Source organism: Phyllobates terribilis, unplaced genomic scaffold (assembly GCF_046119375.1).
Source record: "Phyllobates terribilis strain yellow unplaced genomic scaffold, ASM4611937v1 Scaffold_1__5_contigs__length_1240528914, whole genome shotgun sequence".
NCBI classification, from domain to species: Eukaryota; Metazoa; Chordata; class Amphibia; order Anura; family Dendrobatidae; genus Phyllobates; species Phyllobates terribilis.
Window position 1 is genome coordinate 418,819,741 of NW_027362761.1, and position 23,874 is coordinate 418,843,614.

At 42.8% G+C, this 23,874-nt stretch overlaps 1 protein-coding gene across 1 annotated transcript in view; it reads right to left on the reverse strand.

Moving 5' to 3' along the window:
• KCNN2 (potassium calcium-activated channel subfamily N member 2) overlaps positions 1-23,874 on the reverse strand; it is a 292,772-nt gene that overhangs the window by 39,623 nt on the left and 229,275 nt on the right. The window contains exon 4 of the mRNA XM_073677198.1: positions 8,621-8,762. Within this exon, the coding sequence (XP_073533299.1) occupies positions 8,621-8,762 (142 nt within the window). The remainder of the gene's footprint in view (positions 1-8,620; positions 8,763-23,874) is intronic.

The following is a 23,874-nucleotide window of genomic DNA, read 5'->3' on the forward strand; positions in this document are numbered from 1 at the left end:
ATAGAGTGATGGCCAAGAACGCACACAACAGCTCCATGCATGGTCTATGTGGCAGTGTACTTGGCAATCTCTGGCAGTCCCATAGACAGTAAATGGGTTCTCTCTCTATTTAAAAGGGGACTTCAAAGTCCTGTTCTTGAGATCAGCAAGCTATAACTTTCTAAGGTGAGACTACCCTTTTAAATATAAGCCATTTACTCGTGGAGTACTATTTGACCCAGAATATTTGGATTGAAAAACTATGAGAAATTCACACCGCCAGTCTTGCTGAAGTAAAAGGCACCATCTAATGAATTTGGCGCTGCTTCTGAGTGGTGTGTGCTTCCGTATGTTGCGCCAGAAATGCTACTCCAGTCAGGGACTGGCATAGCATTTCTACAGTACAAAATGTCAGCACTTTTGATTAATTGGATGGATGTAGCCATGCCTCATCGCGTCCTGGCTAATCTCCAATTCAGTCCATTTTGGCAGAGCTGATTCAAATGCTTAAAGTTACAAAATTGTTGCACAACTCTACATTGCAGTAAAATTTTGCAACTTTTCAAAGCTTTTTTGCCACTTTTCTGGCATAAAAGCTTTGCTGAATTGGCCCCTATGTCTATTGGATCAGTATCCTAAACGATTTTCTTGAATTGTGCAGAAAAAAATGCACCCAAAAAAGTCAAGAGTAAACAAAAGCAAAGTGAAACACCAGTTAAAGAGGTGGTCCACTACTTTATCATTGCTGACTTATCCTTAGGATAGGTCATCAATGTCTGATCGGTCGGGGTCCGACACCCGGCACCCCCGCTGATCAGCTGCTCTCAGTGTTAGTGGCCGGAAATGCTCAATTACGAAGCTGCTTCTGATAGTGGCCACGAGTGGGTAATGCATATCCGCCTCCTATTCAAATCAAAAGGGGGCATATGTGCAGTACCCTGCCGTGGCCACTATCAGAAGACACAGCAGCTCCCTAATTGAGCATTTCCCACCGCCACTGAGAACAGCCAATTGGCCGGGGTACTGGGTGTTGGACCCCAACTGATCAGACATTGATGACCTATCCTAAGGATAGGTCATCAATGAGAAAGTAGTGGATAACCTCTTTAATAGATTTGTAACGTTGCTATTGTAAATTACTTCTTTACATATACAGTATGTATGGAATATAAGAGATCTTTAGGCGTATGAGTGCGAGGAAAGAGAAGCAGAACACAATGACATTGCTGCTGTTTGCCAAATGTGTTTTCGGGCAATGCCCTTCAATAGTCTAGAATAGGTTTCACAGCTTCAGTTGACCTCTCATACTTTTAATAACTACTGAATCAGTGAGGTGACTAAGCATAGCAAATTAAAGGTCACTGTTCATAATAATAGACAGACACAAATGAAATCTGATCAGTCAATGATTGACTGTGCCCTGGATTCTGGTAGGGTAATGTGGTTTTTATGCTAGGACTCCTTTTTTGGCCTCTGTACGCCTCCTACAGCATCAGCAATTTTCCATCCAAAAGCATCTTCACCTGTCACCGATAGAAACTCAACACACATCTGACCACATTTCTTCAGTGCTTCTAGTCAAAGTATATTCCTAAGGACAGGTGCTGACGGTCATAGATTCTATCATCCAAGAGAATTGGGCCGAGTATGCAAATGACACTGATAAAATTCTGATCAGAGTCAGTATAGTGATATCCAATTGTTTCGAAAGAGGAGAAGATGGAGAACAAAATGTCTCCATCTTCTCCATTGTGTCAGTGTGTAGAAATCAGACTGCACTTAGATGTCATCCGAGTGTAGTCTGATGATTTCCACAGACTCATTGAATTGCATGGCCAAGTGTGATCTGAATATTGGATCAAAATCGGACATGCAGTGATTTTTTTTGTTTGGACAGACTCTGGAAAAAATGACATGTGCACGGCCCAATAGAATAACATTGGTCCGAGTGCGAACTGATGTTTTGTTGAATCGCACTCAGCAAACACGCTCGTCTGCACCGGCCCTTACTGCAATTCTATGGCCCAGATTCATCAAGACTGGTGTTTTATAAGCCAGTCTTTATGAAATGTGACCCCGAGTAAGGTGCAACAATTTGATTTAGAGGTGTGTGCCTCTTCATGAATATGGCACACCTTATAGCTGCCAGGAGCAAAAATGTACACTTGTCAGGGGCAGTTTGCTCCACTATTGTCCAGCTGATGATGAATTTGTCGGTCCATCATGCCTGAACTCTCTCCACTTTTCAAAAAGTTGGTAGAGGTGATCGGGATTAGTGTAAAACTGACAAAAGTGGCAAAATTTTTGTGAAACTATGAGTGCTGCACAATTTATGTAACATTTCAAACAATTTTGCACCAGAAATTTGTCAAAAATGGCTTGATGACTTGGTGCTAATATTTTAACTTATTGTTCTTCTTAAGAATGAAGATAAAAATATAAGAGAGGTTTATAAAGAATAAAAATAACTTTTTTTATACTCCCAAATGACAACACTACAGATACATTTATATGTTCCTTTGAAACATTTGGAAGGTTTCTTAGCTACTAACTCAATCCAAACAATGAATATCTTTGTCTGGTGGTGAACATAACTGCCTGGTAAGAACATGTATGTGACTCAAGACATTTCTTAAAATTCCCAATTCCTAGAGCCATCAGTGTTACTGTTACCCACAAGAGGCTATCCAGTAACATGTGGTAGTCAATGTAAAGAGCTTTCAAGTTCTGTCACTAAAAACATAAAGAGTAATCATTGTTTTAATTTTTATTTTGTAACTATAGATGAAAATAACCAACTTTGTAATATATCTTATCAGAGAAATCTGCTTCATTCTCCTTCAGGACTGATCATTCATTCTCAATTCATGGGTAATATCTGTATTCAGTGAAGGCAGATTTCACACAACTTAGATAGGACATATCAATGCTTTTAAAAATCTATGGAGAGTGGTGGGGAGAGGAGACACAGACATTCTGCTGCAAGTTTTCATGAAATTACAGTTACAGTTCTCCATAGAACTTTATGAGCACCAACTGTCATCTCCTGTCTCAGTAATTTAATAATCTGTCTTCAATGAATACAGATTTTACCCTCAAGTTGAGAATTTTGAGAATGAGGGATCAGTCCAGGAGGAGAAAAAAAGCTTTTTCTCTGCTAAGATATATTAGAGGGGTGTTTATTTTCACATGTACCACTGATTTAGAAAGAAAATGGAAATGGTTGTTATTCATTAAACATATACATGATTCATTATTAAAATTTCAACATTTAATTTACAAAGCCCAATACAACGATGCTACATTTCACAGATAAGGCTCTGCACACCCCACTGGTAACCTTCTGTTTACAAACTAATTTCCAAACACTCTCACATTATAGATTTCACTTTTACCTAATCTCTCTACAGTAAGAGTCCATTTACACTGTTCAATAATTCAGAACTAGTATTCCTAGGACTGTTAGTTTATGGATAATTGCTTGCTTCTGGAAAACACCCGACAAACGAGCAAAGCGCTCATTCATCGGGTAAAATGATTTTTGAGCATGCTTAAAAATCACGGTTCTTGGCAGCAAGTGAAAGTGCTGTCAGCATGTCTAAACAGACTATTAAATGACTGTGATTGGCTTACATTTATTGTCCTTAGGTTACATTCACACTATCAGTATTTGGTCGGTATTTGTAAGCCAAACCAGGAGTGGGTGATAAATACAGAAGTGGTGATGTGTTTCTATTATACTTTTCCCCTGATTGTTCCACTCCTGTTTTTGGCTTACAAATACTGATGTAAAATACTGACCAAATACTGAACGTGTGACCGTAGCCTAAGGACGCATATAGACAGCGCGGTCATGGCCGTTAAACGACTGCCGATTGGCTATACTTAAGACAATTGGCAGTTGCTTAATAGCCTGTTTAGACAGGCAGACCACACTTCTATGAAAACAGAAGTTTGACTGATAAGGTGGCAGTTTTTTGTGCTTAGAAAATAATGTTCTTGCTAGAACAACCTGTTTACAGGATTATGAGTTGTCAGCCGAGAACATTGATTTTTAAGCAAGATTAAAAGTCATTTCACCAAACGCATGAATGTTGTACTTTTTTGTCAGGTATTTGTCAGACTGAGACGCCACTGGCTTATATTGTGAAAATGACTTCCAGTCCACACATAAACCCATGTGTGATCCCAATAGTCTGATTAGAAAGAAGAGAGCAGAGCGGCACTAGAAAAGTAGGAAGATCGCGATCGGGTAGTATTTTACTGCACCTACACTACATCACATACTTATTTAGAAAGATTTTTTTTTTTTTAGCTGGGATTGCTTATTTAAAAGGGATTTCCAAATACCTGTAATGCCCTTCATAAAAATCTATCTTAAGCCCTAACCACATTTGTCATTTTCTAATCCCTATGTGTGGTTTTTTTTTTTAAATTCCTGTGACATTTCGTTTTAGGGGAGTCTCAAATGGAACGTCATCAGGAGAATGACCCGGCAGTCACTTATCTACAGCTTTTATCACCCCATCCCTCCACAGATTCTGTCATCGTCATCCCTTGATGACGACTTGTTTCAGGGGGGCTGATGGAGAAGTGGCAGCAGCTTCTGTCCCCATCTTCACAGTCCCTGCTTCTGATACCGCCATCTTTTTCCCTGAAATGGTTTCATCATCAGGAGGCTGTGACAGAAGCAGGGTGAGTGACAGCAGCGGTGCCCCACAGTCTCTATCACTGGCCTGAAACAAATCATCACGGGACAGTGCTGATGTCACTCCCCTTACTTCTATGACCGCCCGATGATAATAATTAGTCTCAGGGAAATGACAGAAGCTGTGAGGCAAAGCTGCTGTCACTCACCCTGCTTCTATCACTGCCCCCTGATGAAGTTTCAGTTCTAAGAAAGAGGCAGCGGTGTCAGAAGAAGGAACTCAGGTGGCAACAGAAGTGTGGCGGTGGCTATTGAAGATTCAGGTGGCAAGGACAGAAGCCCCCTGAAACAGGACGTCATCATTAGTTAGTGGTGACAGAAGGTGTGGTATGTGACCGTAGTGCCGCCCCTTGATGATATCTTGTCTCAGTGTGGGTGATAGAAGCTACGGAGAAGTGATTTCAGGGTCATCCTCCTGAGACATCCCATTTGAGACTTTACTCAAATGAAACGTCACAGGAATTAAAGAAAAAGAAAGCACAAATACAGAATGACAGAACAGGGCCCACACTCCTGGTATCTGTTGAATTATGTGTTTAATCTACAGTTTTGTGTCTTTATTACCTATAGAAGTAACCTCTGAAATATAAAGTGTGGTGGAATATGTGGGTGCTATCGAAATAAAAATTATTATTACAGAAGTGGTTAGGGTTGAAAGATAGGTATTCATACAGGACATTTTAGGCATCGGACAACCCCTTTAACAAAACATGATGAGGAAGGAAGGAAGTGACAGAAAAGGAAAAAAGGAGATAGAGGAAGGGAGAAAGGTACTAGAAGTCCAAAAGGAAGATAGAAGGAAAGGGAGAGAAGGAAAAAAGCTACAGGTGGGTGAGGGAGAAAAGGAGGATGTGGTAAGAAAGTAAGATAAGTGAAACTTGGAAGGAGAAAGGAGGAAAGAATGGAAGTTGGAAACAATGGAAAAAAGCGATATACAGAAAATTAAATAAACAGAGAAATAGAAATGGAGATAGAGAGAAAGTGAAAAAGAAGGGCAGGGGGAAAACAGCAAAAGGAAAATAAGAAAAGAAGGAATAAACTGCTGTAGAATGTCAACTGAAATATTTATAGTTAATAAACTATTTATTTTCCTTAGCAATATACTTCTATTGTCAGGTAGTATATTGCTATCTAATATTCAGTGGTCTGCAAAGATATTTATAACAGATGCTCGGGGAGGTTTTAAGTCAGATGCTCTGTTGTTTGGTCATCCCTCTTTTGTACTCTGTGCTGTCTTGCCTTGATGATTTTTTATGCCCTCCAGTATATAAGTGTTGAAATCTGGAGCTCGGAGCTGTCTGCGGGTTGTTTGTATATAGACATGTGGAGCAGTTTTACAGTCCAGAGAGTTTACAGGTTCTAAAGCAACTTGAATGATGGCGGAAATAAGATAAGGTAGTGTTATGAAATGCAGATCTGGGACGTGAAGATACCTACTGACACTTGGACATGTATTATCTCCTGCTTTCACCATCAACTACTCTGCCTTTCATTATACTGCTGAATCTACCTTCGTAAACTTTATCCCATGGTACACGATTTCTTTGCTGTTTGATTTGTAGAGATTGACAGTCAGTATATCAGAAACTATTTCCTATCCTGAATAGCTGGGATAAACGGAGTATAAAGTGACGTGAGCTGCTCTCACGGCTGCTATGGGGCAGCTGTCAGGGAGTGATATATGGGCACATTTCATGTGTCGCAGTGGGTGGTGGCAGAGTTTGATGCCAATACATACTCCACATGATCTCACACAAGTGCACGTCATGTACTGTTTAACAGGTACATTGTTAATTTTTGTAAAATGCTAATTAACTGAACTTATATAAGTCAAAAATAATATAGTATCTTTTCCAAAGGAGGCACTAAACTTAAAGATCATGATTCCTGCATATGTTGACAATTGGGATGCCACCAAAATTGCTGTAATAGGAGACAAGACTAAGCATGTTTCAATAGGATTTCAAATATGACATCCAGATAAATGTCTGTCCTCATTCAACATTTTATCCAGCATATCTCTGCTTCTGGTATTTTTCACATGTCACAATTTTGTATAAGCTGAATACTTTGCATTTAGTGCTCCTTTTGATATCTATACTTTGTCAGTATTAATAAATGTATTTGTTTCAAATGGGTTAAAATACTATTTAACTTCAATTTTTTTCTAAAGACTTGGTTGCTAAAAATATTTTATATTATTTTCTAAAACTTTAATCCTCTACATTGGCACAACCAAAATAGTTGAAATGACTACAAGATCTCATTCGCACACACACATAAGCTTTATATATTGTGGTACCATGGGAAAACCATCTTATGGTGCCTCCATAAACTATCATAATTAACAAGTGTTTTGCACTAGAACTCAGAACTTGCATGAATTTGTAATAAACACTTATAAGAATAAGGCTAGATGTGTCATATATTCAGATTTTGCAGCAAATCAGTTAAAAAAATTGGCAAGACGTCTGCAGAAAAAAATGTGTCACGTGGATTATTATCACAAATTTTGTTTTGACTTCCTACTGAATTCCAAAGTATAAATCAGGAGAACAGTGGCGGAATAGTGCTTACAAGAGGTAACTGTTACGTACGCAGGTGGCACATGTGGTTTATGGACCCACTGTGCCACGGGGCTGGGCTTACCTAAGAAGGGGGTATCTAAGCGGCTACCTGGTGTTCACTATAGCTCCTGATGGTGGAGTTGAGCTTGAGCTGCAGGTAGCCGCCAGGTACCATTCCTAGGCAGTCCCTGGTATTGCAGCTGCAGAACACAGAGGTCAGGCAGCTGCAGACCACAGGAGCACAGGGCTGATACGGAGACTGGTTTTAGCAGTCCGTATACATAGAATACTTGGATAAGTAAATGTTCAGACACACGGGTCTCAGATATAGATTCAGGTACTGGCTGCACACAGACCGGGGGATGAGGTTCAGGCACTGGCCTCACATGGACCAGGGGCTATGGGTTCAGGACTGGTCACACAAGGACCAGGGACTTCGGGTTCAGAACTGGCCACACTAGGACCAGGGACTTCGGGTTCAGAACACTGGCCACACCAGGACCAAGGGACCTAACAACTCCCTAGTTGCACCACTAACACACTAATGACACTCGTTGCTTCAGCATCTCCCTATTGTGGAGAGTGCCTTTTAAACAAGATGCCTCCCAGCTATTGGTTGAGGGCATCTTAGCAGGTGCGCGCGCTGGCCTTTTAAGAGCAGGGCAGCACGCGCACTAGGTGCGCCACCCGGAAGTCAGAGACTGGGAAGCAGGGAGCATGCCGAGGCACATGCCGCACAGCTGGGGAGGTGAGTATGTCGGCGTTTCGGCATGGAGAGAGAAAGGGAACCATGCAGAAGCACCAGCATTAAAGTTACAGTAACCTTATACAGTACCAATAAAAATGTCAATTTTATTAAATTCAGTATTAGAACAATCAAAATATACACTCAACAATAAATAATAACTATAAATCAATTCAATTGTTAGGATCGCTCATATAGCCAGAGTTAGCGGTCGTAATCATGGATACCTAAGCTACAACAATTCCTTGCACATGAGGTAAGCGACAGAGCGAATCAGAAGAACTATACTACATTTCTAATTGGAGGCATTTGCTAATATTTTTATTATTACACCTACTGCATAGTGGGATAGGATTTTGGAGATGAGAATACCATTTTAAGCTGTAATGTATAGGAGCTATAACTTACTCATAGAACTAAAAAAAATATCTATTAAATACAAGGCCTACAAAAGAGAACATGACAAACCATGTTCCATGAGCCCCATGGTTATTTTCAGCCCTGTTCAGTAATTTGATGCCATTTGTTAAAACAAATATATGGGATAAGAGAACAACCAACCTCATTCATCAATGTTTAAAGAAGTTCAAGAAAAGTCACAGCGATTAAATGTCTTCTTACCATAATTCCTGTGAGTAAACACACTCCTTTTCCACAGTACGTGTTTGGTACCATATCACCATATCCAATTGAAAGAAAAGTGATTGAAATTAACCACATTGCTCCGAGAAAGTTACTAGTGACATCCTGTTGGTCATGGTATCTGCAAGAAGTAGAAAACATAGAGAAATGATTTCAAGTTCTTTATAGTCACTGCCTTTAATCTATTGATTAATTCAAGGACATGTCAACCTGACTGTCACTGCTACAGTGGGTGACTGGGATGCCTAGTTATTCATTGAAATTACATGTTATTGATGGAGCAACTTAAATAACCAGTGGAGGATCAAGGAAGTGTTCAGTATGTACGAGTTTGCAGCCACAGGGAAATTAAAAAGGTCAGTGCTACTTATTTTGTAAGGCCTCATTTAGACGTTAGTGATTTTTCTCATACACAATAAAAAAGACTGATTTCCATCAGTGTTTTTGATCAGATTTTCATCAGTGTTTGCTCAGCGTCAGTTTTCACCATCATTGTTTCATCAGTGTTTCTTGTACGCAAAACAAAAAAATGATGGAGGTTTCTCAAGTTTCTTCTATCAATTTTTATTTCAGAAATCAATAGTACACATGAAAATAAGCAACTTTGTAATAAAAAGGCTTGCAAAAGTATTTTCCCCCTTAGCTTTTTTTTTTTTTACCTATTTTGTTACATTACAACCTGTGTTTAAATATTTTTGTAATCCAATTTGCGTGTGATGCATCAGCACTAAATAGTTTAAGTTGGTGAAGCAAAGAGAGAAAAATATAGGCAAAAATTAAATTTATGAGATCAAATAAAAAAAATTGGCATGTGCATCTGTATTCAAGCCTTTTGCTAAGAAGCCCCTAAATATTTCTGGTGCAAGAAATTACCTTCATAAATCACATGCTTAGTGAAAGGAAGTCCACCTGTGCGCAATACGTGTCACTTGGTCTGTCAATATATACACTTTACCTTTTCTGAAAGGCCACAGAGGCTGAAACACCATTAATTAAGAGGCACCACTAACCAAACAACACCATGAAGACCAAGGAGATCTCCAAACAATTCAGGAACACAGTTGTTGAGACGTACAAGTCAGGGTTGGGTTATAAAAAAAAATATCCCAATCTCTGATGATCACCCTGATCACCATCAAATCCATTATCATCAAATTGAAAGTACATAGTACCACAACAAACCTGCCAAGAAAGTGTGGAACCCCAGGGGTCTGGTTACCACAGTAATAGCAATATTACGTCTGTGAGCAGGTGGGAGGTCTCCTGGTCAGGAATCCTAAGCATGCCACACCTCCTGCCCAGTCCTGGGAGGGGAAGAACTTCCCCTATATAAACTGGGGCTGAGGTGGGGTTAGAAAAGAACACAGACAGAGACAGAGACACAATCTGGTCTGGTGTGGAGCAGTTGCAGGGAAAGTGACAACAGGAGCTCTGTAGGAGCAGGAGTGAGTGCCAGAGGCTGGAAGCTAGATAGCTCGCCTTGGCTGAAGAGATCTCACCGGAAACGGAGTCCGAGGCTGTGGGGACAGTTCCATACCCAGCAGCAGAAACCGACCGGCAGGGGATTTCAGGTCCTCTGGCCAAGAAACCCGAAGGCACGGTCACACGCAAGGGACCAGCACCGCCGTCGTGGAGCGGAGGCTACCAGAAGGCCCCGAGTCACCGGCCATACGGGTGAGCACCACACGGTACACTCAGGGACGTGGGCTACTTTTACCCGCTTCTAGCAAGGTAGCCAAGAAGAGTACAGTTAGTTGGGGAGGCCTACAACTCCGCCTGGCCAGGGGAGATCCTGTCTGCTCACGGACTGACCAGACCCCGACCGCTAGCCAGTACTCCCGGGAGGGTCTATCTTTGTCACCAGTAAAGACCCTGAACTACACCGCACCGTCTCTGAGTGGTTCCTGGTGCCTGCGTGCAATTCTACCATCCCCATCATCCACGTCCGCTGCCCTGAGGCCATACCCCTCCCGTTGGGGGTTATACTACCCACGCTGCACAACTGTACCACCGGCCTCAGCGGTCTGCCCTGCAGCGGCGGTTTCGTAACCGCATTCAACGGGTGGCGTAGTCGAACAATATCACATCTGCCACTAAAAACATCGCCACTTAGTTTGACACCCTGGGCACGGACCGGGTCACCGCCACGAGGACTACCACCCCCAACGGATCCGGCTCCGGGTATTCCCCAAACATGGCCCAGGGGGCGCGTCAAAAGGGCCGCCCACCAAAACTTACAGCCTGGGCAAGGAGAGCATTATTCAGAGAGGTAGCACAGAGACTAAAGGTAACCCTGAAGGAGCTGCCGAGTTCCCAAGCAGAGACTGGGTTATCTGTCCATATGACCACAATAAGCCATACACCATAGAGGTGGCCTTTATGGAACAGTGGGCAGAAAAAAAAAGCCTTTATTTACACATACAAATTGTAAGGTTTGACTTGAGTTTGCCAAAAGATATGTGGGAGACTCCCCAAATGTATGGAGGAAGGTGCTGTAAGTCAGATGACTTTTTGGCCTCCAGGGTAAATCCTATGTCTGGTACCAAATCAACACAGCTCATCACCCCAAGAACACCATCCCCTCAGTGAAACATGGTGGTGACCAGGGCTGTGGAGTCGGTAAGCCAAACATCCAACTCCGACTCCTCAATTTCCATGACACCGACTCCGACTCCCTCATACATGGCTCATGTTGAAGTGATAAATTTACTGTAGCACAGATTCATCTCAGCTAGAAGTTTAAACCCTTGCATCAGGAATAGGACAGACATTTATAGGACATTTCATAACTTTCCAAAATTCTTATGAAAAAAAATATTCCCCACAAACTGCATTGAACTACTGTACTCAATTTATTATATATTTTAAGAGTTGGAGTCGGTCCATTTTATACTGACTCCACCAAAATGGACACTGACTCCAACTCCACGACTCCGACTCCACAGCCCTGGTGGTGGCAGCATAATGCTATGTAGATTTTTTTCGGCAGCAGAGACAGGGAAAATGGTCTTCGTCGAGGGGAAGATGGATGGTGCAAATACAAAGGTTATTCTTGAGCAGTACCTGTTTCAGTCTGTCAGTGATTTGAGACTGGGACAGAGGTTCACCTTCCAACAAGACAATGACCAAAACATACTGCTAAAGTAACACTTGAGTGGTTGAAGGGGAAACCAATCTGAATGAGGACTTATTTTACAACATATTCTGCAAATTTTTATGAGACTGGAAAACCATTTTAACTCAAAATAAGGGTTTCTCATAAGGAAGCACAATAGAACAATGATATACTTTAAAAAATGTAAACTGCATGGCCCTGATTCATCCAGTCCGACGTTGTTCACGCTGATCTTGATGAGGGGGTGTGCTGCAGTCAGTTGCTCCTGATTCATTAAGCACAAGCCTTTTAATAAATCAGGAGCATGGGACACAAAAATCTTGCCACACCCCGTTCCGCCCCAACATTGCCCATTTTTTAAAGCTGTGCAAAAATGCCATAAGTTGCAAAGTTTTAGTGCAGCCTTATGTTGCGACAAAATTTTGCGAATTTTCCAAGCTTCTTATGCCTGAATTCTGGTATAAATGCTTTTGATTAATCGGACCCATAAATATAAAACGATTAGTACACTGACTAATTAAAGAAATTTAGAACCCAGGCATACATCATAACTCATTATTATTAGCATTATTAATACTAATGATTAGTGCATTTTCAGACATTATAAACCATTTTAGCAACAGTGCTTTATTTCTTGCAATAAAATTACAAAAGTCTAAAACAACAAGATCAGTAATAGAAAACATAAATGACAAAACATATCTGAACACATTGTATTAATTTAATTTACATGCACATTGGGGAAGATATATTATTTTAATAATAAACGTCCAAAGATCCTTCAGAAACAAACACAATGCATCCTTACAGACAGAATACAAGAACTAAACCAATAGCCCAATGGTCAAAAACTAGAGATACTAGACTTGTCCAAAAAAGAAAGAAAAAAGGATTTATGCAATAACAATATAAAAAATAAGGAATATATTTATTAAGTAATATAACAATAATTAAAAATGTGTAAATAATGAGAATAAATAGTCAATGATATAAGAGTGACTAGACTAAAAATAATTCACCTAATACAGAGGCAAAAACAACTCCCTCCAACAATACCGGTTATAAGAGATATTACATCCATGTCATAGCATTAAAGGCAATTTCCTCAAAGAATTGCATTAAAAGGGTTGTGCGGTCTAAATTGATAAGTCTGCGGTCACTTAATCCCCCCAGCGCATGCACTTTGAGCAGTGAGGATTCGCTGGTTTTTGAGGTGGGACCGACGGGTACGTATGGAGCGTGCCACGTCCACTAGTCGGGTTCTGTCCAGGACTATGCATAACGCATATATACCAGCGTGTCCCGGCTCAGAAACCGGAAAATCCTCGCAGCGCACAGTGTGCACACTGGCGGGAATTCATAAGTCTGCAGTCACACAGAGTGAGTGCAGACTTACCAACTTAGACCGGACAACCCCTTTAATGGTTAATTGGTAAAGCCATCTCAATAAAATAACTAATAATAATTAGATATAATAGGAAAAAAATAATAACATAAAGTAACACAAACAAATACAATCAGACTGAATTACCAAAGAGACACAGGTAAAGCATATATTAAATAAAAGACTGTACAGAATCTATACTAGATCCAAACAAGGAAATATTATATGTAACTGAAGACACCAAAGTAGTAAATAAATACAGTAATAGTGAGGAAATAGAAAGCAATAAGCCCTACAGGCCATCTATACCTTGCAACATATTAATGTCAGTAAAGTTAAACAAGATGAAAACAGCAAGAGAGGAGGGTGCATAAGCACACGTTTCACCAACACTGCGCTTCGTCAGGAGTTTGGTTATTTTATTTGTATCGTATTACCAACTGACCATCAATGTAATTACCTTTATTGTTGTGTTATGGATATAATATCTCCTATTACTGGTATTGTGAGGAAGGTGTTTTTTACTTTGTATTATATGGTTTCTTTGATGAAAACCACTAGATTATATGGGTCCATCCCTCTATATTTATCTTTTTCATCTGATCTCTCTTATATCATTGACTATTTATTTTCAGTATATATTTATTTTACTCACTTATATAGCGCCATTAATTCCACAACGCTTTACAGACATTATGGGCACTGTCCCCATCGGGGCTCACAATCTAAATTTCCTATATGTAAGTCTTTAGAGTGTGGGAGGAAACCGGAGAACCCGGAGGAAACCCACGCAAACACGGGGGTAAAATACAAACTCCTTGCAGATGTTGTCCTTGGTGGGATTTAAACCCAGGACCCCAGCGCTGCAAGGCTGCAGTGCTAACTACTGAGCCGCCGTGCTGCCCATAAATATATTACTATATTTATGCCGGATAATTAGCAAAAGTTTATAGTGCTAAGTAAAACTTATTTCTTTACTTTGTAAAGATCCAATTCTTGTGGTTAGTTTTTAAAAAGTGGTAAAAAAAACAATTAAGCTTCAATGTTTGATTCTGATGCAAAAAATACAAACAAATACATATCAATAACAGCGCACTGTGGTGCCTCTTTTGTTGTGCCAAATTTATGTAGCAAGGTGAGTCAGATTAGCAGATAACACAAAATGTATATCAATTTGTGATAAAATAAGTGAGCACACAGAAAGATAGAAAGAGTAAAACTGTCTCATATTTTACAGCCATAGTGCATATTTTAACTTAAAAAAGGGGTGATTTTGAGTATAAAATCCACTGTCGAATACCCTATTTGAGAATTGTAGGTTAATCAATGTTAGTCCTCTACTTTCTTTGGCTAATTTTATGCTTTACGAATGAATATAAAACTCATCAGTAAGAGAATGACAAGACAGCGATACTATTTGCACCTAAAATAAACATGTAGGTAGAAAAATGAATCATTTGTAACAAGATGACCACCAAGACACAATAAAACTGGTCCACTTTGATGCCATCAAATTGCACTGAAACCTAAGAACATGGGCATCCAGCTGGCCAGTCTAAGTGCATAAAAATAATAATAATGGAATGATATTGCATTAATTTGTGTCTATTATTAATTATTTGTATAAGCTCTTTTAGCAGAAGGAATTTACATGTTAGGTAAGTAAATATTGGTAGCATCCATCACTTAGATTTCTACAGACAGAACCTTCTGGCTCAATTACCTAATGCTGAGTGAACACGGTAGTTAAATCAACTGTTTACATAGCATAAAGGTTATTTATGAAGATGCTCACATTAAAATGGCACTTGGTGACATCATTTGCTTATTTTTGCGTAATCATGGCCTCATGAAGTATATTGGTGGTGCTTTGTTAAGCGTATCAAGATGATGTACAGTTAGGTCCATATATATTTGGACAGAGACAACATTTTTCTAATTTTGGTTCTAGACATTACCACAATGAATTTTAAACAAAACAATTCAGATGCAGTTGAAGTTCAGACTTTCAGCTTTCATTTGAGGGTATCCACATTAAAATTGGATGAAGGGTTTAGGAGTTTCAGCTCTTAACATGTGCCACCCTGTTTTTAAAGGGACCAAAAGTAATCGGACAGATTAAATAATTGTAAATAAAATGTTCATTTCTAGTACTTGGTTGAAAACCCTTTGTTGGCAATGACTGCCTGAAGTCTTGAACTCATGGACATCACCAGACGCTGTGTTTCCTCCTTTTTGATCCTCTGCCAGGCTTTCACTGTGGTGGTTTTCAGTTGCTGTTTGTTTGTGGGCCTTTCTGTCTGAAGTTTAGTCTTTAACAAGTGAAACGCATGCTCAATTGGGTTGAGATCAGGTGACTGACTTGGCCATTTAAGAATATGCCACTTCTTTGCTTTAATAAACTCCTGGGTTGCTTTGGCTTTATGTTTTGGGTCATTGTCCATCTGTAGTATGAAATGACGACCAATCAGTTTGGCTGCATTTGGCTGGATCTTAGCACACAGTATGGCTATGAATACATCAGAATTCATTCGGCTGCTTCTGCCCTGTGTCACATCATCAAGAAACACTAGTGACCCAGTGCCACTGGCAACCATGCATGCCCAAGCCATCACACTGCCTCCGCCGTGTTTTACAGATGATGTGGTATGCTTTGGATCATGAGCTGTACCACGTCTTCACCATACTTTTCCCTTTCCATCATTCTGGTAGAGGTTGATCTTGGTTTCATCTGTCCAAAGAATGTTCTTCCAGTTCGAACATGCTGGCTTTTTTAGATGTTTTTTAGCAAAGTCCAGTCTAGCCTTTTAATTCTTGATGCTTATGAGTGGCTTGCACCGTGCAGTGAACCCTCTGTATTTACTTTCATGCAGTCTTCTCTTTATGGTAGATTTGGATATTGATACGCCTACCTCCTGGAGAGTGTTGTTCACTTGGTTGGCTGTTGTGAAGGGGTTTCTCTTCACCATGGAGATCATTCTGTGATCATCCACCACTGTTGTCTTCTGTGGGCGCCCAGGTCTTTTTGCATTGATGAGTTCACCAGTGCTTTCTTTCTTTCTCAGGATGTACCAAACTGTAGATTTTGCCACTTCTACTATTGTAGCAATTTCTTGGATGTTTTTTTTCTGTTTTTGCAGCTTAAGGATGGCTTGTTTCACCTGCATGGAGAGCTTCTTTGACCGCATGTTTACTTCACAGCAAAACCTTCCAAATGCAAGCATCACACCTCAAATCAACTCCAGGCCTTTTATCTGCTTAATTGAGAATGACATAACGAAGGGATTGCCCACATCTGTCCATGAAATAGCCTTGGAGTCAATTGTCCAATTACTTTTGGTCCCTTTAAAAACAGGGTGGCACATGTTAAGGAGCTGAAACTCCTAAACCCTTCATCCAATTTTAATGTGGATACCCTCAAATGAAAGCTGAAAGTCTGAACTTCAACTGCATCTGAATAGTGATGAGCGAGCACTAAAATGCTCGGGTGCTCGAAGCTCGGGTCAAGCACATTGGAATACTCGGGTGCTCGACCCGAGCAATGAGCCCAATATAAGTCTATGGGACACTCGAGCATTTTTCTGGTGGTTCCCCCGGGCGGTCTGCAGAAGTTCAAAAATTGCCCAAATCGATGGTAATAGTGCTCAATTAAACGTCAGGCAGGCAGAATATATAGGCAGACAGGCAGGCAGGGTATATAGGAGGGTACATGAAAAACATAGCAGGGCACTTGGAACACACTAGTGCCCTCTGATTTTCATGCACCCGTCTCTTTAAAAAAGCCGGACGGCAATTCATCAGCGGCATACAGTGGTGGCCAAAAGTATTGGCACCCCTGCAATTCTGTCAGATAATACTCAGTTTCTTCCGGAAAATGATTGCAATCACAAATTCTTTGGTATTATTATCGTCATTTAATTTGTCTTCAATGAAAAAACACAAAAAGAATTGTCCTAAAGCCAAATTGGATATAATTCCACACCAAACCTAAAAAGGGGGTGGACAAAAGTATTGGCACTGTTTGAAAAATCATGTGATGCTTCTCTAATTCGTGTAATTAACAGCACCTGTAACTTACCTGTGGCACCTAACAGCTGTTGGCAATAAATAAATGACACTTGCGGCCAGTTAACATGGATTAAAGTTGACTCAACCTCTGTCCTGTGTCCTTGTGTGTACCACATTGAGCATGGAGAAAAGAAAGAAGACTAAAGAACTGTCTGAGGACTTGAGAAACCAAATTGTGAGGAAGCATGAGCAATCTCAAGGCTACAAGTCCATCTCCAAAGACCTGAATGTTCCTGTGTCTTCCGTGCGCAGTGTCATCAAGAAGTTTAAAGCCCATGGCACTGTGGCTAACCTCCCTAGATGTGGATGGAAAAGAAAAATTGACGAGAGATTTCAACGCAAGATTGTGCGGATGGTGGATAAAGAACCTCGACTAACATCCAAACAAGTTCAAGCTGCCCTGCAGTCCGAGGGTACAACAGTGTCAACCCGTACTATCCGTCGGCGCCTGAATGAAAAGGGACTGTATGGTAGGATACCCAGGAAGACCCCACTTCTTACCCCGAGACATAAAAAAGCCAGGCTGGAGTATGCCAAAACTTACCTGAGAAAGCCTAAAACGTTTTGGAAGAATGTTCTCTGGTCAGATGAGACAAAAGTAGTGCTTTTTGGGAAAAAGCATCAACATAGAGTGTACAGGAAAAAAAAGAGGCATTCAAAGAAAAGAACACGGTCCCTACAGTCAAACATGGCGGAGGTTCTCTGATGTTTTGGGGTTGCTTTGCTGCCTCTGGCACTGGACTGCTTGACCGTGTGCATGGCATTATGAAGTCTGAAGACTACCAACAAATTTTGCAGCATAATGTAGGGCCCAGTGTGAGAAAGCTGGGTCTCCCTCAGAGTTCATGGGTCTTCCAGCAGAACAATGACCCAAAACACACTTTCAAAAGCACTATAAAATGGTTTGAGAGAAAACACTGGAGACTTCTAAGGTGGCTAGCAATGAGTCCAGACCTGAATCCCATAGAACACCTGTGGAGAGATCTCAAAATGGCAGTTTGGAGAAGGCACCCTTCAAATATTAGGGACCTGGAGCAGTTTGCCAAAGAAGAATGGTCTACAATTCCAGCAGAGCATTGTAAGAAACTCATTGATGGTTACCGGAAGCGGTTGTTCGCAGTTATTTTGGCTAAAGGTTGTGAAACCAAGTATTAGGCTGAGGGTTCCAATACTTTTGTCTGGCCCATTTTTGAAGTTTTCTGTGAAATGATCAATGATTTGATTTTTGTTTCATTCTCTTTTGTGTTTCTTCCTTGCAAGCAAATTAAATGAAGATAATAATACCAAAGAATTTGTGATTGCAATCATTTTCAGGAAGAAACTGAGAATTATCTGACAGAATTGCAGGGGTGCCAATACTTTTGGCCACCACTGTACATCGGTACCCGAAAATTTATAACAGAAAGAATAGAGCATCTCACATAGATTGGATAGATAGAAACATGTCAGTCACATATATAATAAGTACAGTGATAGTGTTGATTACTGTACTTGTCATTTAGTGTTAAAACAAAGGATTTAAAAAAAAAAAAATTGGCGTGGGGTTCCCCGTAATTTTAGTCTCTAGCGGAGGTTAAGCAGACGGCTGAGGCAGATGTTTGAAGCCTGGGAAGGGGGTAATACCCACGGAGCGTCCCAGGCTACTAATATCAGCCCCCAGCTGAATACCTAGCCTTTAACAGCTATTAAAATGGCGGACCCCCCAAAAAAATGACGTGGGGTCCCCCCTATTTTAATAGCTAGCAAAGGCTAGGCAGACAGCTGGGGGCTGATATTAATAGCCCAGGAAGGGTGCCATGAATATTGGCCCCCTCCCAGGCTAGAAACACCAGCCGTCAGCCGCCCCAGAAATGGCGCATCCACAGGATGCGCCAATTCTGGCACTTAGCCTCGCTCTTCCCACTACCCTGTAGCGGTGGCAGTGGGGTAATAGGGTTGGGGTTGATGTCAGTATATAATGCCAGCTGACATCAAGCCCAAGTTAGTAATGGAGAGGCGTCTATAAGACACCCACATTACTAACCCCATAGTCAAAGTTAAAAAAAAAACACAAACACCCAGAATAAAGTCCTTTAATTTAAATAAACACACAATTCTTTAATGTTCTAAATTAAACCATACTTACCATCACGCCCATTCCAGCTGAAGCCAATGTCTTCTGCAATAAAAATAAAATAATAAAGCAACCTGATCCTTACCTTTCCATGGTTCCCAGGACGGCTCCAGCTCTGCTACATTCACATGACAGGCTGGATCGCAGCCGAAATCGGCCATCCAGCTTGCCATGCCGCAGACACTGAGAAGTGCAGGCATGCTTGCGCTCCTCAGTGTCTGGCTGTGACGGCATCCAGATGAGCCGAGATCATGTCCAATGAACTCATCTCACCTCATGCACGTCACTGACAGCGTGGGAGAATTCTCCTGATCAAGCGGTGCCGGCAAATAACATCACCGCTTGAGCAGGAGAATTCTCCCACGCTGTTAGTGACGTGCATGAGGTGAGCTGAGTTCATTGGACATGAACTTGGCTCATCTGGATGCAGTCACAGCCAGACACTGAGGAGCGCAAGCATGCCTGCGCTTCTCAGTGTCTGCGGCATGGCAAGCTGGATGGCAGCTTTCGGCTGCGATCCAGCCTGTCATGTGAATGTAGCAGAGCTGAAGCTGTCCTGGGAACCATGGAAAGGTAAGGATGAGGTTGCTTTATTATTTTACTTTTATTGCAGAAGACATTGGCTTCAGCTGGAATGGGCGTGATGGTAAGTATGGTTTAATTTAGAACATTAAAAAATTGTGTGTTTATTTCAATTAAAGGACTTAATTCTGGGTGTTGTGCTTTTTTTTAAATACTTTACTAGAAATTCATGGCGGTTATGTCTAATATTGGCGTGACCCCATGAATTTCGGGCTTAGAGCCAGCTGATAATACCAAGCTGGCCCTAACCCCTTTATTACCCAGTGAGCCACCACACCAGGGCCCTGGATGAGTTGAGTACAGCGCCAGAAGATGGCTCTTCTATGAAAGTGCCATTTTCTGGGGTGGCTGCGGACTGCAATTTGCAGCAGGTGGGGCCCAGAAAGCTTGGGCCTCCCTGTGCTGCGGATTCCAGCCCCCAGCTGCCTAGTTGTACCTGGCTGGACACAAAAATAGGGTGAAGCCCCACGTATTTTTTTTTATTATTATTTCATGAAATTCATGAAATAATAAAAAAATAATGGCTTCCCTGTATTGTTGTGTTCGGCCAGGTACAAATAGGCAGCTGGTGGTTGGAGGCAGGCCGTTCCTGCCTGCTGTACCTGGCTGGACACAAAAATAGGGCGAAGCCCCACGTCAATTTTTTTTTAAACTATTTCATGAAATTCATGAAATAATTAAAAAAAATTGACGTGGGGCTTCGCCCTATTTTTGTGTCCAGCCAGGTACAGCAGGCAGGAACGGGCTGCCTCCAACCACTAGCTGCCTATTTGTACCTGGCCTGACACAACAATATAGGGAAGCCCTTTTTTTTTTATTATTTCATGAATTTCATGAAATAATTAAAAAAAAAAAAATATGTGGGACTTCGCCCTATTTTTGTGTCCAGTCAGGTACAGCAGGCAGGAACGGGCTGCCCCCAACCACCAGCTGCATATTTGTACCTGGCCGGACACAACAATATAGGGAAGTACTTTTTTTTTTTATTATTTCATGAATTTCATGAAATAATTTAAAAAAAAAATACGTGGGGCTTCGCCCTATTTTTGTGTCCAGCCAGGTACAGCAGGCAGGAACGGGCTGCCCCCAACCACCAGTTGCCTATTTGTACCTGGCCGAACACAACAATATAGGGAAGCCCTTTTTTTTTTATTATTTCATGAATTTCATGAAATAATTAAAAAAAAAATACAGGGGGTTCGCCCTATTTTTGTGTCCAGCCAGGTACAACTAGGCAGCTGGGGGCTGGAATCCGCAGCGCAGGGAGGCCCAAGCTTTCTGGGCCCCACCCGCTGCAAATTGCAGTCCGCAGCCATCCCAGAAAATTGCACGTTGTAACGGGTCTGGGAGGCGGAACCTCTGAGCAACTCTACAAGGGGGCGGTCCTTGTGAGGAAGCGGGTGGCTCCCAGGGAAGACGGGCAGGTAGTCACGGCAAGTGACAGGGACAGTCTCTGGGTAGAAGGGCAGGTAGTCACGGCAAGTGACAGGGACAGTCTCTGGGTAGAAGGGCAGGTAGTCACGGCAAGTGACAGGGACAGTCTCTGGGTAGAAGGGCAGGTAGTCACGGCAAGTGAGAGGGACAGTCTCTGGGTAGAAGGGCAGGTAGTCACAGCAAGTGACAGGGACAGTCTCTGGGTAGACTAGCAGACAGGTAGCAGGTGGACGCTCCCAGGTGAGCGGGCAAGAGTCTCTGGACTGGCAGGTGGTCACGGCAAGTGACGGCAGAGCCTCCAGGTAGGCTAGCAGGCAGGTAGCAGGTGAGCGCTCCCAGGTGAGCGGGCAGGCTGGTCCATAGACAGACTGACAGGTGTCGGAAGGCAGACCGTCGGACCGCAGGCTTGCAAGCAGGTAAGCGGATATCAGGCAGGTATCAAGCAGGAATCTGGCAGGTGACTGGCAGGTAACTGGTAACGGGACCTGAGGGCTGAAGCAGAGTGAAGGCTTTGCAACAACATTGCTCGGGCACCTCCATTTTGGAGGAGGTGCCTTATATATGGTGAGGTCCTCCGGCCATTGGCCGGGGACTCCTTAGGACGGCGCGCGCGGCCCCTTTAAGAGAGGGGGAGCGCGCGCATGCGCGCGCCCTAAGCACGGTGGCCGGGATGCAGCGCGCGCTGCCAGCAGAGCGGGAGGAGGATGCCGGGCACGGAGCGGAGAGGTGAGGGAAACAGCGTTCCTGCCTAGCAGGAGGCAGGGACGCCGACGCTACCGTACCCCCCCCTTTAGGCCCCCCCTTTTTTAGGCCAGACAGAAATTTATCAAGGATGAGAGGGGCATGGATGTTCTCCCGGGGCTCCCAAGTTCTCTCCTCAGGACCAAACCCCTTCCAATCTACCAGAAAAAAGGTTTTTCCTCTTACCCTTTTGGTGGCCAGAATGTTCTCTACCTCAAACTCGTTTTCAGCGGAAACCGGAGCAGGAGGCGTACCTGTAGACTTGAAAAAAGAGTTAAGTACCACGGGTTTGAGGAGAGATACATGGAAGGAGTTAGGGATCCGCAAGTTAGCCAGGAGTTTCAATTTATAGGCCACTGGGTTGATTTGTTTGATAACTTCCAGTGGGCCGATGAACCGAGGCCCTAACTTGTAGGAAGGAATCTTGAGCCGGACATACTTGGACGAGAGCCAGACTTTATCTCCAGGACGGAATTGTGGAGGATCCAGGCGTTTTTGTCAGTGTGTTTTTTCATCCGCTCGGACGACTGAAGGAGTGCGATTCGGATACTCTCCCAAATGGAGGAAAATTTGCTAACGAGAGATTCCGCAGCCGGATTGTCCACCGAGGTGGAGACGAGAAATGGGATCCGAGGATGCTGACCGAAGACTACAAAAAACGGGGATTTGGAGGAAGATTCGCTCTCGTGATTATTGTAAGAGAATTCGGCCCATGGCAGGAGATCCACCCAGTCTGAATGGTGGGCATTAACGAAGTGCCGGAGGTAACTGGTCAGGATCTGATTGATCCGCTCCACTTGACCATTGGACTGTGGGTGGTATGCGGAGGAGAAGTCCAGGGTGACGTCTAGCAGCTTGCATGTGGCTCTCCAGAAGCGTGAGGTGAACTGGACCCCACGATCCGACACGATGTGGAGGGGCAGGCCATGGAGACGGAAGATGTGGTGGATAAAGTCTTTAGCTAGCTCGGGTGCAGACGAGAGGCCTGGCAGGGGAATGAAATGAGCCATTTTGGAAAAGCGGTCAGCGACCACCCAAATGACCGTACAAACGGCAGAGACAGGGAGATCTGTTATGAAGTCCATAGCTATATGCTGCCAGGGAGCAGCAGGTACTGGAAGAGGAAGGAGGCGACCGGCTGGCAGGTGTCTCGGAACCTTGTTGCGGGCGCAGGACACACAGGCAGAAACAAAGTCTATTACGTCCTTGTGCAGGGTAGGCCACCAGTAGTGCCGGGTGATAAGCTGGAGGGTCTTTTTCTGACCGGCATGGCCAGCAAGCTTAGACGAGTGACCCCAGTGTAGGATCTTCTCCCGATCAGGTACCGTTACGAACGTCTTTCCGGGAGGGAGACGATTTAGACTCACGGGGGTCACCTGCATTACTCTGGCGGGATCGATGATGTGTTTAGGTTCCTCCTCAAGATCAGACACCAGGAAGGATCGGGACAAGGCATCAGCCTTGATGTTTTTGTCAGCCGGGCGAAAATGAAGAACAAAATCAAAGCGAGCAAAAAACAAGGACCACCGGGCTTGGCGCGGGTTAAGTCTCTGGGCACTCTGGAGGTAAGCCAAGTTCTTGTGGTCCGTGTAAATTATTACCGGGTGAAGAGCCCCCTCGAGCAGGTAACGCCACTCCTCCAATGCCAGCTTAATGGCCAATAACTCTCGGTCTCCTATAGAATAGTTGCGCTCGGAAGAGGAGAAGAGTTTGGAGAAGAAGCCGCAAGTTACCATTCTCCCGGAAGACGATTTTTGGGTAAGTACCGCTCCGGCTCCAGAGGAGGAGGCGTCAAC